The sequence below is a fragment of the Acomys minous genome (genome assembly GCF_964271855.1).
Source record: "Acomys minous genome assembly, chromosome: 8".
In the NCBI taxonomy this organism is placed as follows: domain Eukaryota; kingdom Metazoa; phylum Chordata; class Mammalia; order Rodentia; family Muridae; genus Acomys; species Acomys minous.
The window spans coordinates 45,129,999-45,146,322 of NC_140489.1; the positions used below are offsets into that span (position 1 = coordinate 45,129,999).

The window sequence follows — 16,324 nt, forward strand, 5'->3', positions numbered from 1 at the left end:
GCGTGTGGGGTACCTACACTGACTACCAAGGCCAAGAGCGTGTAGGGTACCTACACTGCCTACCAAGGGGAAGAGCGTGTGGGGCACCTACACTGACTACCAAGGCCAAGAGCGTGTGGGGTACCTACACTGACTACCAAGGGGAAGAGAGTGTGGGTACCTACACTGACTACCAAGGGGAAGAGAGTGTGGGGTACCTACACTGACTACCAAGGCCAAGAGCGTGTAGGGTACCTACACTGCCTACCAAGGCCAAGAGAGTGTGGGGTACCTACACTGCCTACCAAGGGGAAGAGCGTGTGGGTACCTACACTGACTACCAAGGGGAAGAGCATGTGGGTACCTACACTGACTACCAAGGGGAAGAGCGTGTGGGTACCTACACTGACTACCAAGGGGAAGAGCGTGTGGGGTACCTACACTGCCTACCAAGGGGAAGAGCGTGTGGGGTACCTACACTGCCTACCAAGGCCAAGAGCATGTGCGGTACCTACACTGCCTACCAAGGCCAAGAGTGTGCTGAGAGCACAGATGAGGGAGAAGGTGGTGGCAGCAAACATCTGGAAGCTGGTGGGGATGTCTTAGAAGTGGTAAGAAGTTAGCAGTGGCTGCAAAATAGCCTCCACAGAATGCCTGCTAAAGTTTCTAAGTGATGTCACAGGGCGCAGAGTCAGTTCTCATGACAGAACCAGAGGCCAGCTGTCATTGCCATTCTCACCGTTTTTATAGGCATTAAAAATAGTAGAGCTCAGGAACAGTGAGTGACTTTGGCAGAACACATAGGAGGCAAGACTATGGCCAGACAGACTTGGGCTGCGTGGAGCTTTCTACGTGCCACACCGCTTCCCCTATTGACAAAGTTTTACCAGGAGAACATAACAATCTGAAGCAAGAGGCTGGGCAAGCCCCTGATGTGACAGGCAGCTGGAAGCAGCCTGCGGGCTGGCACTGCACCACACGGTGGAGACCGCACGGACCCTCTCAAGCTGAAAGAGTTAGACTTACCTGTCTAATGTTGAATTTTCATGTTCCCTTAATTTATCTATAACAGGTTGAATCCCTAACATCAGAAATTCATAGCGAAGATGGAGTCTGAAGTCCAAACTCTCCTGAAAATAAAAGGATAACACAGCACATATTATAGCTTTTCAACAATAGAGTCATCATATTAGAAAAGTGTTTTTCAATGCTATCGGGGTAAAACTCCAGTGCAGACAGACTGCTTACCACGCCGGCTCCTTGGCTTAGTACGGCATTGATGAAGGACATGATAGCAGTCTTGAGACTCACTTCATCCCGATAGCGCCCAGTGCTTTTATCCAAGTCATTAATTAATGTCTGCCAATAAAAAATAAGGTTATAAAACAGTGGCTCTTAACCTTCCCAATGCTGCAGCCTTTCAATAGTTCCTCATGTTGTGGTGACCCCCAACCATAAAATTATTTTTACTGCTACTTCCTACCTAATTTTGCTACTGCTAGGAATCTTAATGTAAATATCTGATATGCAATCCCCAAAGGGGTCATTCAGCCCCTGAAGGGGTTGTGGTTGAGAACCATGGTCTAAAACACTGCCAACTCCACCTATGCTCATTTTAAGAATATTTTTTTTTTAATGCTAGGAGGTTAATTTTTAAAATCTCTGCTAGTCAGATCCTCCTATATAACTCAGGATCAGCGTTATGAATTCCCTTTTTCAGGTGTGTTCACAATACGTGCATACAAAGTACAGGAAACTTTGCTTCCTTGTCTCTACCTGCTTTTTACTTTTGAATAAAAATATGACATAATCTCACCATTAAATTTAATCCTAAAAAAGTGGTGGTAACTTGTACATTTTTCAGGGAGCCTTCCATTCAGTGGATTCAAACGATGTGTGCCATGTAGTTTATAGGATGCTGCCACAGCTTTTTGTCTTAAAATTTATTGTATTAAATGCACTCATTACTATTTTATGTGAGTGTTTTGCCTGCACCGTGTGTGCTTGGTGTCCATAGAGGTCGGGAGAAATCATCAGATGTCCTGGAACTGGCTTATGGATGGTTGTGAATCAGCAAGTGGGTGCTGAAAACTTAACCTGGGCCTTCTGTAAGAGTGACACACACTGCAGCTCAGGGTCACAGTTTTGAGTTCAGCATATCTTAGACCCCACACTGATCAACTGCAGAAAGCATATTCTATTCTCTGGTTGTTTGAAGACAAAGTGTGGGCAGTCACTACTGGAGGAACTATCAAGCAATCCCCTCCAGGGTCAGAAAAGGCGCCTGTTTATGTAAAATAAATGTGAGGAGAATGAGAAAGCCCAGGTGAGGGGGGCACCTACCTGGAAGCGGGTTCTCTCGCTGGCATACTTCTGGTAGTGCAGCATAGCCTGCAGAACTTTCTTATGGCCTCCAGGAACCAGGCACACGGCGCCCAGGATTTCCAGCACGGCCACCTTTGTTTTAATGTTCTCTGTGCTCAGACTCTGAGCAATTACATTAATACTCTCGGAATGCGCCAGGACATGGGCCCGGCCTTGAGAGTTGTTCATGAGTGCCTTTATACAGCCAATGAGGGACGTATGTATCCGAGACTCAGAGGTCTCATAGTCCATGGTCTTCAGGAAGTTGAGAATGCATGATAGGCCATCCAAGTCGATGAACCTGGTTACAAACCTGTCAGGGAGGGAAGTGATTAGATTCGGCCCTTTGTGCTGTTGTAACCATCCTTGATAGAAAAGCCCAGGGGAAAGGAAGTGGATTCACTGCCTGAAGAACCCAAAGGCTTACGTTAATGAGGCCTTTGTAATTCTTCGGCTCTTCCATGGCACAGACCCAATGGTCTAATGGTGAAAAAAAATCTCCACTGGAGGCAAGCGTGTCTCAGCCAGTAACAAAGAACCAACCACAGGTCACAGCTTCACACAGAGCTAGGAATAGCCACCACTCAGCATCTCTTTCTTTCCCTGTTCTCCCTGGTGTTTGGGATTGAACTCAAGGCTGCACACATGCCAAGCAAACACTCTGCCATAGGTACAGAGCCATCTGGAAACCATCGCTCCTATGCGAGCCTCAGTCATACTGCAGCATCTAGTGCCATGCATGCAGTGGCCCTGACCATGGCCTCTACATGTCAAAGAACACCAGCTCTCAATTCTATTGCTCATCAGCTAGATGGCCGCTCTTATTGCTAGGGCATTTACAGCAAAACTTCTTCTTTTATATGGCATGCTGCATGGAATCCTAATATACAAGGCAGAGAAGAGCCAAGGCTTATTACCGTAAATTAATTTTGTCACTATTTATAGCTGCTACTGTGAAGCCCGTGAGGATTCACAATGCATGTGTATGTGACAGCTTCTGTAACACAGCCTATTTTATCTGACTATCCAAGGAGCTTCCTTGCTCCCTCACCTCAGGATACCCCTTGGCTTCTGAGAGTTCACAACAGACTGAGAAGTGAGGGGTGTGTTGCCATGCTCTGGGTGACCCCCGTCAAATGCTTGCACAGGGCTTTTCATGCATCCGTGCATTTTTTTAAAGTACGCATTTTATTATTAAAGAAATATAATTGTTATTTTTAGTTATCCCACCTAATCACATGACCCTTCACTCATGGCACAAGTGCTAATGAACCTCAACACCTCACCAAATTCTGGAGACCTTAGTGGGAGGTGGAGGAAGGTGGAGTAGAAATGGCTGGCTACCAGAGAATTCATTCTTTGCAGAAGTAGCCATTATTACTTTTAATACTAGCTTTACCGACATACAGTTCACATGCCATACAATTCATTGACTTAAAGAGCACAATTCAGTGGTCAAGAAATATCCTACAGTGTATGTTTTAGTTATCTATTTGTCAGCTGATGGGGATATGGGATGTTTCTACTTTTAAAAAAGCCCATTTTGAATAAAGCTGACAGTGACCATTTGTACCACGTGTTCAGAGGCCTCTCATTTCTTTGTCTATATACCTAGAAGGTAAATTTCCTTCATCGCCTTGTCTGTATACCTAGGAGGTATGACAGTTGCCGGGTCCTATGACAACACTGTTTAGCACTTTGAGGAACTAGCCACCTACTGACAGTCCCAAAAGCAAGGGACAATGGCCTTGCCATCCTTGTGCTCTGCCATTCTCTCCTGCTTTCTCTCTCAGCCTCTCCTTTAAAAGAAAGAAAGCACTTACCAAAGGCCAGTGATCAGAGTAGCTACCATGGTTCAGTTACATGCTTTTAAATTTAAGAGTCCATGGAAGGTTTGACTGTTGCAGCAAATAGGAGAGAGGAGGGGAGGGGAAGGGGGAGGAGGAGAGGGGAGGGCTGGGGAGGGGAGGGCTGGGGAGGGGAGGGGACAGAGGAGGCACCTCATGGGCTTCGTCCTCAGTGCTGTCTTTAGACTCTCGATGGTTTTACTTCTCTCTTCTTCTTCTTCCTTCTCTAAAGCCAGCAGAGATTTTCTCTACAAGAGAAAATGGAAGTTACTTCTTCATTACTACATTCAATTATTGCAAATAATTTATATTAAAAAAATCCATACATCTATAATGAAGATTTAGTACCAGTAGAAACAGAATACCACCAAGAATTTGGTAAAGTTTTGTCTGTGTTACAAGATAGATTTTTAAATTTTAATTGACACTTTAATACACTGTTTTAGACATTTTAGAAGAGGTTAAGTCACACAAATGTTTGAATAATTGTTGTATTGCAATGGCCTGATGCAGATATTACCATTTGTACTTGACAGAGAGGAAGCTGAGCCTGTAGCTAGGTACAACCTTTTGGCAACTAAAGTAAAACTGTCACAGGGTCAGGAGATACACACAGCCACTTTTCCATAGGACTACTAGAGTTACCTGAAATTGGAGTAAAGATGAAAGGGATTTTTTATTTCAGATTTTAAAAAAATTAACAATTAAATAGAATCTGATACTAAAATGGGCTCTACTCCCAGGGTAAATACAAGTTCTTTTTTGTTTGTTTGTTTTTTCGAGACAGGGTTTCTCTGTGTGTCCTTGGCTGTCCTAGACTCACTTTGTAGACTAGGCTGGCCTCGAACTCACAGTGATCCACTTGCCTCTGCCTCTCGAGTGCTGGGGTTAAAGGCATGCACCTCCATGCTCGGCTAAATGCAAGTTCTTATGATGACCCAACATCATTCAGAAATCAAGGTATGGGAGGCAGGGGAGGGATGTAGGAAGGGAGAGACAGACAAATGGGTGGAGGCACACACACACACACACACACACACACACACACACACACACACACGGAGGTGGAGAGACTCTGCAGAGAGCTGCTCAGGCTGTGCCTCTCCAGCTGACTGACTCAGTAGGTCTGAGGAAGCCTATTTCCAGGCAGTGTTGATGCAGCAGGAGCAAGGCAGTTTTTTATCCGTTTACTTACTGCGTGTGTGTGTGTGTGTGTGTGTGTGTGTGTGTGTGTGTGTGTGTGTGTGTACTATACATGTGTATGTGTGGTGCAGGTACCATGAAGCCAGGAAAAAGTATCTACTGAGTGTCTTGCTCTACAGTACTTGGCCATATTCTCTCTTTTTAAAAAAGTATTTATTTTTAGCCAGGCGTGGTGGCACATGCCTTTAATTCAAGCACTCAGGAGGCAGAGGCAGGTGGATCACTGTGAGTTCAAGGCCAGCCTGGTCTACAAAGTGATTCCAGGACAGCCAAGGCTAACAGAGAGACCCTGTTTTAAAAACCAAAAATATATATATACATATTTTTTTTTCATTTCATTTGTATAGTTGTTTTGCCTGCATGTGCACGCCACATGAGTGCCATATCCGAGGAAGCCAGGAGAAGGCATCAGATCCCATGAGCTGGAGTTATAGATGGTTGTAAGCCAACATGTGGTTGCTGGAAATTTGAACCTGGGTCCTCTAGAAGAATAGCCAGTACTCTTAACCTCTGAGCCACCTCTCCAGCCTTAGCTGCCATATTCTCTTGAGAGGGTCTTTCACTCTATCTGGATGTTGTGTGTTACGTGTTATGTGTCTATGATGGTTAGTATTAAATGTCAACTCAATGAAACCTATGATCATCTGGGAGGTAGGCCTCTAGGCATGCCTATGGGAAATTATCTTGACTATATTAATTGATGTCAGCAGACAGTACAATTCCCTAGGCAGGGCCTCCTGGGCTGTAGCTGGAGACAGCAAGCTGAGGACTGGCATTCACTGTTCTCCGTTCCTGAGTGTAGATGTGATATGACCAGCTGCTTCAAATTCCCACTGCTCTGATGTTCCTCCCTTGATAGCCTGAACCCTTGAGTTTTGAGCTACAATAAGTACTTTCTCCCCTAAATTGCTTTTCTCAGAGTATTTTATCATAGCAACTGAGAAAGAAGGTAAGGTATGGTCTCCCGAGTCCTCGGGTGGCATAAAGCCACAGTACTCTCAAGGTTTACTCGTTCTCGCTCTCGTCCATGACCACACAGCTATGCCAGCACAGCCCCTCCTACCCCACGCCTAATCCAGAAGCCATCACCCATGGAGCTGCAGGCCCTTACCTCTGCGCTCTGAATGCATACCCCTGCCTCCTTGGCCTTAGATGTTTTCAGCTCTGACAAAGGCTTCCAACAGTGAGGTTCTCCACAGAGAGAAAAGCCTGATGGTTATCCATGGCTCATGGCTCTCAGTCATAGTGTTTCTTTCTTATCTCAGGTCCACAAACCATTATGGAAGACTATTATTATTGTTGTTGTTGTTGTTGTTATTATTATTATTATTAATCCACAGCACTAACATGAAGTAACTAAACATTAATTAAAACCCAACTTGATTTTTTAATGAGAAAGATGTGTAAGAATTAAAGCAAACGGATAACCAATGTCATTTATGGCAGCTGGGGGGGCAGGATCTTTGTTTTTTTTAAGTTGTTATTATTCTGCTAAAGCTATCCGTTTGCTGGTGATGTGTTTTGACAGCTGTCACCAAGGGACAATAGATGAAGACGCTGTGCACAGAAATAGCCAATGGATTCCTCCAATTGCCGAGAGAGGCATCCTGTGGAAAAGCCAGTGTGAATCTAGCGGAGGGCGTCCGATCGCTAGTGGCAGCTGTACTCCTTCAGAGTCTCGGCGATTGCTTTGAATTCGCAGCTCAGCATCAGGCTTTGTCCTGAGTTTCACAGCTTGTTTTGGAGACTAACTTCATAAGACCATGCCGAACTTCAACTATATTTTACTGTGGGTCCCCAACCTAAATGAAGGTCTCTCTACTCAGTATTTTAGCAATCCTGGAGAGGCTTCTGCACCCAGGGAGAGGGCAGTAAGTTGGGAGATTCACGAAGTGCTACAGAATGCTATGTCGGGACTCCCTTTCCTAACGCAGGGAGGATCCCCTTCAGAGCAGAAGGGCCATTCCTTAATGTGAAACTGTCAGATTTCAGTCCGAGTGTGACAAAAACCGATGAGGCCGCCATCCTAACGCTGCTTCTTCTTCTTCTTCTTTTTTAAAAAAATATTTTATTTAATTTTAATCTATGGGCATTGGTGTGAAGGTGTCAGATCTTGGAGTTACAGACAGTTGTGAACCTCCATGTGGATGCTGGGAATTGAACCCGGGTCCTTCGGAAGAGCAGGCAGTGCTCTTAACCACTGAGCCATCTCTCCAGCCCCTAACGCTGCTTCTTATAGAAAGCCTCAGTGCTCAGGCTTTACAAGTTTCCAGTGCGACGTACAGCTGATAACGGAGATACGGCCTACACTGCCAGAGTTGGTCTCCAAGCCACACAGTAGCAGGCACCAATGCACACACAGATCAGGTGCTACAGTGGCCCTAAGTATCTGCTTACACTGGCAAAGACCTTCAGGGAAAGCTGCTGAAATGCCCACAGACCAGTCCACAGCCTGGACCACAACCACTCTGGACTGAATCATTTTCTCGGTGTGAACCAGGCAAACCCAGCGCTCTGGTCCTAAAACCTGTTAGGCCATTCCCCTGGATCATACAGTTCTTTGACTTTTTAAGAGCCAACAGATAACTCAGGGGTCCTTTAAAAAACAAAGCATTCTTGTTATGAGCTTACGTAAAGTAACTTAACTTGTTCCACAAAAGGCTGGCTTCACAGCAAGCATGGCAGCTCTTAACCTAGACTGGTTTATCAGACTCTAGAGGCATTAAAGAAAGCAGATGCCTTCCCTTCCCCAGAACAGTCAGTCCACAGTGCTCTAGGGGGCAGGGCTGAGTCCCCACCCCCACTCTGTCTCTTTCATGTACCACACAGACTTCAAAACTAAGAATGTGAGACTAATTGCAAGATATTTTTGAGTTCAGACAGATGATTTAAATTCCTAATTAGAAGACCACTTCTTAATTTGATGACCTTGGGCAAGGTAACTTCCCTCCAGACTAGACTCTGTGAATAGCATGGGCAATGCATTGCAAGGGTCAGGATTTAAACAGCACTGCCTGTCATATGAGCTGTATTCAATGGTAGTAGCTGCCACTGATGTTGCAGATGACAGATGATGACAACGTGGACAAATGCCTCTTAAGCAGACAGCCAGAGTCCTGATCCTGGAGCAGTGAGTGAATGATTTGGAGGAACTATGTAGCATCCCTGTCCCAGGGACAATGTCTCAAGGTTTCACTGTGTGTTATGGGGGAGTTTCTAGCACAGATGTCACCCAGAACTATACAAGGATTAGTGTCAACCAGGATGGCGAGAGACAGAACTCAGCAGGGCTCCTTGCTTCTTTAAGGATGCCAGAGTTCTGAGACCTGGCTAACCCACAGACAGCTAATGCTCTTTATCTTTAACATGAGAAAGATAATGCCTCAGACATAAAGGAAGAAGCATTTCAAAGCTTAGCTAGGTGTCTGACACATAAAGGACAGCAAAGTCATACAATCTAATAGTCTTGTGATGTCCTGGGGAAGACTTTGGACTAGGAACCAAACAATTAAAGTGCAGATCACTCAAGGATGCTGCAAAGAGCTGTTTAGGTGACAGGAGGAAGGGAGCTTGATGAAGGGCCACACACTGGCTATCAAAGACCCTGTAACTCAAGCCTACCCTAGACACAAAAGTCACCAAAGGACAAATTAATAGAACGTTCTAACATCCAAGGGGGGAAAATTCACACTTATTATAATTCTCCATTCAGGGCAGAGAACTGATTAACTAAGCATTTCTCTTGTGAACATCAAACAATGCCAACTTAATTACACTAGGACAGTCTGCCTGACAGTTCCTTTTTCCTAATAGTCAGGAACAAAATTCATAAACAACCTCTACATGCAAGAAAAGGTGAATGGCTCCAAATTATTATTGCTTGGGCAGTGGAACAGAAAAACCCCTGGTAGTCATCAGAAATCTCCCACTCCATTAGCAAATTCACATAAGTGCTGAGGACACTCTTTCCTCACCTCTGCTGCAGCACACAGTGTATGGAACAGGGTTGTGTGGATCTCTTCTTTTCTGTCTTTTAAATTAGAAACACTTGAGGCAAAAGCTTATGTGATGTCGTCTATATTTATACAGTCTGGTCACATCTACAGGCCGTTTACTCAAGGTACAACAGCAGAATAAAAAAGAAGAGAGGGAAAAAGAGGACGATGCTGAAAGCCAAGGCCCTTCAGTGCTTAAAGAGGAGCAGGCTGCTCCTGGGTCCTGGTGGGCTTTTAACTTTGGCAGTGGAAGCAGCAGTAAAACACTAGATGACATTAAAGTGCTTAGGGTAGTAGAAGAGAATTCTCCATAAGGATCTGGGTCAGGGCAGGAAGGATGGTGAGTATTCTGGAAGCTACCTTCTATTTGATATTATAAACTTAAAGTTGAATACAGCCCATTCTTAAAATCATGAGGCAAAGACTGTGGTCAACCTTCAAGTTTCATTGGAGGCAACATGATTGAAGCCATTAAGGCTCAAAGGCTGATGACTTATTTTCTGTTGTGGATTTTGGCTGTGATTAATAGATTATCTGCAAGCTGCCTGGAATGCTCAGAGGACAGAACTCAGACACTGAGAACGAGTTTTAACTGATAGCTGAACCCAAAAGCCATGGATAAAAGCACAAGAGCATTCCTCACCCCTGAGAACATTCTGATTATTTTGTCCTGTTAAATCACTTTATGATTCTGTGTATGAGCCTCTTGGCCCCTTACAAAATCAAGAAGCCAGGAAGGAACTAAGTTCCCAGTGAGAAAGAGAACAGCACCCGCATGAAGCAGGGTCAGTTCAGTCACTCTATTGTTAGACAATTCTACCTTCCTCAGTAGTGTTTTGAAGCTCTGGAAAATAAGTCACAGCAAGTTCGAGTTGAATACAAGCCATGTTTCAAATGATATTTCTTCTTATAACATTAAAACCAATCATATTTTAGTGTGTGTGTATTCTATTGAAAACATGCTAGAAAAGCCACTTTGTTAAGGAACATTTCAACTCCTTTGTCCCCGACACCTCAAACACTGAGTGATAGGAATAGAGCTTGGAAAGGTAACAGCATTCAGAAGGTCTTACTCAATCAAACTCACTGTGCAACTCTATACTTTGTACTCGATTTTAAACTGTCACAGAATGTAAACTATACTTACTGCAGCCATGGAGTTAAGCTGATCAATGTAGAACTCAGGCCAGCTTGTTGCTCCCTTGTTTTCTTCCTGGTCCTACAAAAAAGAAAGTAGGGAGAAGTAAGAAGGGCCATACACGGCGACACATGCTGTCCCATGCATCAGGACAGTGGTCTGCAAAGCCACTAGAATACAGGAGATACCTATTTTTAAGTATAAGATCATCTACTTGACTAGGATAGTCTTTGGAGTGGGAGGGTGGGGAGAGAGACAGAGACAGAGACAGAGACACAGAGACAGAGACACAGAGACACAGAGACAGAGACAGACAGAGAGACAGGTGTGACAAAAGGACAAGTCTAACCCATAGAGGAGAACTGAGTCACACCAGGGAGTAAAGTTTTTCCCTTTAGGGACATAATGACATTGAGAAGGGCATTCTAGGTCCCAGGCACACTGAGGACTACAGCAGCACTACACATCTCTATGAAATTCAAGAGTGAAGGGGACCTGTCTTAACAGTGACTAGAGACATGGCCAGTTGGTGACTAGATTTTTTTCAGTTATTCAGATTCCAGTAGGCACTAAAAGTTTGAAGTAGGGTTTCATTTGATGTGGCTGAAAGTAGGTTACTGACCTTGGGGGGAGGTAATGAAAGGGACACATGTTAGTCCCAGGCAAGCTCTGCTGCTGAGCTAGCTCAGGAGTTTTGGTAGAAAATAGAATGTGTCTCTCCTAAAAAGAACTGAAACCCAAGAACTTCAGAAAGTCATCCCCAAATCACTTCAGCTAGATGTGTCTCACAACCCAGGGTGACTTGAAGCCAGAACAGATGGGGCATCTGTGAATGGGGGTCACTGACAAGCCTGAACCAACACGCCTGCCAGCTGTAGTCTATGCTGCACAGACACAACAAACTCATCCAGGAGGCGTACTGTGCTCAGTTTCCATCATCTCTCCACACCGCGGTGCCTGCAAGGTGTTCATGTGAACAGGGCTGAGAAACAACAGTTCAGTAGCTCTCCATCTTCACATTCAGAGAGCATGCTGAGGGAACGGGTTAGCCCTGAGGGAAGGCATTGCCATGTACACAGTTGCTGTGTGATGTGCACGGAGTTACACCCAGCTTCAGTTCTCTTAGTTTTGGCAGCCCGGACAGGCACATACATACATGTAAGGACACACATACTGGTCCTTGGGAGAGTGATTTCTAGATAGAGCCTTTAATTTTAGTCTTACACTTTATCTTTAAAATCTCTCCCTTCTCCGCCCCCCTTTCTGTGATCCACGCTGGCCTCAACTTTAGAGTGATCTGCCTGATTTAGTTTTCCAAGTACTAAGCTTATCGCTGTGAGCCACCACACCTAATACCGCCCCCCCCCAACAGTGCACTTTCTCTAGGTAAATACTTCCAAGTGGGTCTACTTAGGTGTGATAAAATAAATCCAGTTCAAACTATTTTCAAGCAGTCATAACAAGAAGGAAAGCGGCTGTCTGCAGGGCCACCCGAGTGGGCAGTAAGGGATGCAGGGCTGAAGATGAGGGCCAAGGCTACAGCAGTGGCTTTGATGTTGGGCTGGATTACACTCTTGTGATTTAAAACATTCAGGAAGTCTGATGAGTTTTTAGAACAGCTCTTGGTTATAATTTAGCATGTTAATAAAAGAGCTAGAGTGGCGATATAAATGCTGAGCCCAGCTTTCCTCTTAAAAAGAGCATTAAAATTAGCAAAGCCCTGCTGTTACCAACATATTTAACAAGCCAAAACCCTCAGTGATATTCAATGGTATTTGAACCTATAAAATGAAGGTGCCAGATCTTTCTGTTCTCCCCAAACCAGGGCAAATTTCCAAAGCAAACAAAAATCAAGTCCCATGTCCAAGGTTCCACAAGAGCCTGTCTGTTGTAGGCTTCTATTCCTGGATATGAAACAGAGATTATTGTGGGAACTGAAGACCAGTGCATAGAAAGAAGACTTTGCACCTTTGACATGTTTTAATAATGCAAATAGTTAAGAGTATATACTGTAGTCAAAATGGGCTCTTTTCACTTTACACACATCAGAGCTGAGAAAATCACACATGCCACATGCGAGAATGCACTGGTTGATACTACTCTTGTAGGAGGAGGCAGGGGGATTCTCAGAGCTCTTCCCTTTGGCAACGCTGTCCTCACATACGGAAGTATGCAGAGGTAGCCAGGTGGAATACAAGTCTGAGCCAGTGTTCTTCTGTGAGTAAGAGTCTCTAGTTCTCACTGAGGAATCTGAAAAAAGGAAGCAACTGTTCTGGGTGGGAGTTGAAGGGCACCCTATAAAGAGGTGAGGGCACTGAGGCATGCCAAGGAGAAGACGCTTTTAGGGTGTACAATCTTCCTGGCAGCAAGTATGTCCTTGCTAAGAGAAAGCATGCCCTGCTCTGACATTAGTATCCTGTGGGCCACTCATCTCAGTCCAGTTACTTAGCTATGGAAGAAGTAGTTATGACCGCCAAGATTGCATAGGCACGTCAAGTGTGATGGAAGCAACAGCAAACGCTTACATGGAATGTCATGCATCACCGTGTCCTTTAGTCTGCCTCATGATTCATAGTAAATGTTATCACATCATTTGACCAAAGAAGAAAAGCGGCAAGAGAAGACTAAGCCACTGCGGATGGAGTGGAAACAGTACTGGGAAAGGACCAGGGTGCACTCTCTCCATGAATAGACAGCAAGCCTCATGAGCCGTGCACAGAGAACAGCTAAAAAGCTTTTGTCTGACCTGTCTGCTCTGTCCCACACCCCCCAATACAGAAAGTCTTCTTGAGGAATTCTCTACAGAACGTAAACCCTGCATTCTGGACCCTGGGCTTACATACAAGTACTTCCTTCAATCACTCAGCTAAGCCTATTTTTGCCATCTTCCTTACCAATCTTGTTATATCACTTCTCTAAGCAAGAATATTAGCTTATTGTAGTCTGTGGGAAAAAGAACTGTTTCCTCTCTTAAGAAAGATTATTGTAGTGAGATAAGGTAGATCAAATTTACAATCCTACCACTTGGGAGACTGAAGCAAGAGGATCGAGAATTTGAGGCCAATCTGGGTACCACAGCAAGATTTATTTCAAAAACAAAATACACACACACACACACACACACACACACACACACACACACACACACACACGCACGCACGCACGTACGCACGCAAGACAGGTTATTGATTACAGTTCATGACACTGAGAAGTTGTCCCCAGTAAGTACAAATCCTAGATTCATATGAAATGTTTTTAGTATACCCAAAGAAGGGACAATTCGTATTAAAATCTATTTTTGTGCCCTAGTTAGCTTTAACTGCCAACTTGACCCAATCTAGAACTCAGCTTACAACCTCAGGTGAAAATTCCCTAGACCAACCTGGCCTGTAGAATATCTGTGGGGGATGGCCTTGGTTGTTAACTGATGTGGACTGCTCAGCCTACTGTGGGCAGTACATTTTCTGGGCAAGTGGTCCTGTATTGTATATGGAAAGTAGCTCTATGGTTCCTGCAGCATTGCTGTGATGGCTTATGTTCTAATTTAATTTTAAATTACTGTGTTTAAGAGACCTGTGAAACAAAAATGCCTCTAACCTGTAAGGCCCACTTGCCCAAGGGCAGCAGATAACTTCCTGGAATGCTGGGGGCTGTTGTTCATTTAAGACAACAAGCAACGTGTTTTTGCTTCTGTATACAAGCAAGGATGTGTGCTTGGTCACACGTAGGCAGGAAGTGTGTAGTCTTGTGAGTTTTGTCTTTATAACCCTCTAAGGTAACTCAGCACTATGCTCTGAGCATTTCTAGTCTCGGAGATGGTCCTGGCCAGTGTGTAATAAAGCCTCTTATTTATTAAAATTTATTCATGGTCATGGTGACTCTCTGAGCAATCCTAGACCCATTATGCCTCTTTGCCTGTGAAGTGAGTTACTTGCTCTGAGGTAATGCTGTACGGATGGTAAGTAGGCTTGCCTCTAAGTTGCTGTTGAGTTCTTGCCTTGACTACCCTCCCTGATGGACTGTAATCTGCAAATGGAAAGGAACTGTTTCCTTTCCAAAATTGACTTGTTATGGTATTTGACACAACAGAATGAAAGTAGAACATTTGCTACCTCTTGAAAACATTACAAACATGTACAATTATGGCCATTATCTCTGAGGGCCTGTAGATAATTAGAACAGTAGTAGTTGAACTTATTTAATTCTCTGCTATTTTTTTTCCTTTTGTTTTTCCTCAAAAATCTGTTTTTAGATGGATGGTATGATGGGAAGGCCATCAATTCAAGCCATCTGAAGATGGGATTCTAGAGCCTTCCTTTTTTTTATTATTATTTTTATTTTTTTATTTTTGACTCGGTTGATAATTGTGGTAATTGTGAACATGTCTGTGGTTATTTTCCTTCTCTACAAAATAGAAGAGTAAGGTCAGATTGTCTCTGAAGCCTACAAGCTCTAAGAGTCTAACAGTGAGATTGTGGAAACACAACCTCCACTGTACTTAATACTATGCCTCAACTTCAAACATCAAGAACTTGCAATTTTTTACATTGTCCAATGATTTAGTTGCAGAACTGAATATTTTCAACAGTCGCTCGCACAGTCATTCAGTATCCCCCCAAGTCTTTGCTCTCTTGTGATTTCATTAAGACAAGTCTTCCTGTTTTGTTTGGGATGTTTCTGTCCTCTACTTCCCTACATTTTTCTTTTTCCAATAGCAAATATCTACAATTGTCCTCTCTCATTTGACTTTCTACTTCTAAAACACACTTTAACCTCATATCCACTTTGTACTTGGGATAAGATTTATATACCCATAAGCATATTAAAAGTTTCTAAACTTCCATACTCACATATTTGAAAAATTGTGATATATCTATCTAGCTCTCTATCCATTTATTCATCTATCTATTGTCTGCCAGTCTGACTATCCATCCATCTACCCATCTATCCACCCACCCACCCATCCATCTATCTTTGCTAACAGCTGAAGTCTTTCACTTATATAAATAGAATTCAAAATAGAATTACAAAATTAAGTTTTTAAGTATAGGTAGATTTCTTTGAAATCACTATAGGACCCTTTAATAACACTGTTTCACAAATGGTAATATACAAGTGCTGTACATTAGAGTTTTCTTTAGTGAAAGTTGTTATCAGTATGGCCCAGATCAGGTTGTACAAAAGAACCATCAGTTGCGAAGGGTATGGTCTACAATTGCTCAGCAGACCACTAGCTACAGGCTGAAGCAACATTTACCCAGTGAACGAAAGCCATGAGTTTGCAAGTTACCCACCGACAACCCATAAGGTTTGGAAAGGAAAACAGGCACACTCTATCCCTGTCTAGAGTGGCTAAAACACCTAGCAAAGTTCAACTTGAGTGTGCCAATGAGAGTGGAGGCATGTTAAAGTTTAATCAAAAGATTCGCAAGCAGAGGGATGTGTCAGTGTAGCTAAGGCAAATTTTATTCCAATGGTCTTCATTATAGAGGAAAGGCAACTAGCAACTATAAAACCTGATCTATATGTAAGGAAAATGCCATTAGAAAACATAAGATTAAGAAATCTACATATTAATGAACAGATAGCCACCTTCTTGTATGAAATTATTAGCTCTAACTTCATGAGCCCAGTTCTACAGACTAAGGAATATAGTGGATGCTAAGTAAGTCCACTCTACGTCTAGAATTTTTAACAGAAAACTTGGCAGAAAAGGACAGATGGATGAAGATTATTCCATTAGTCTGCCTCCATGATCCAGGCATCTGAGAAAACGCAAATGAATGTCAAGAGTTGGC

General features: G+C 43.6%; 1 protein-coding gene across 5 annotated transcripts in view; it reads right to left on the reverse strand.

The window, feature by feature from the left end:
* Positions 1-16,324, reverse strand: part of DAAM1 (dishevelled associated activator of morphogenesis 1) — a 179,920-nt gene that overhangs the window by 48,727 nt on the left and 114,869 nt on the right. For all 5 annotated transcript variants that reach the window (XM_084792141.1, XM_084792140.1, XM_084792138.1 and 2 more), the window contains exons 4-8: positions 10,536-10,607; positions 4,344-4,438; positions 2,323-2,656; positions 1,228-1,338; positions 1,006-1,109 (exon numbers count right to left, since the gene is read on the reverse strand). In XM_084792141.1, the coding sequence (XP_084648267.1) occupies positions 1,006-1,109; positions 1,228-1,338; positions 2,323-2,656; positions 4,344-4,438; positions 10,536-10,607 (716 nt within the window). The remainder of the gene's footprint in view (positions 1-1,005; positions 1,110-1,227; positions 1,339-2,322; positions 2,657-4,343; positions 4,439-10,535; positions 10,608-16,324) is intronic.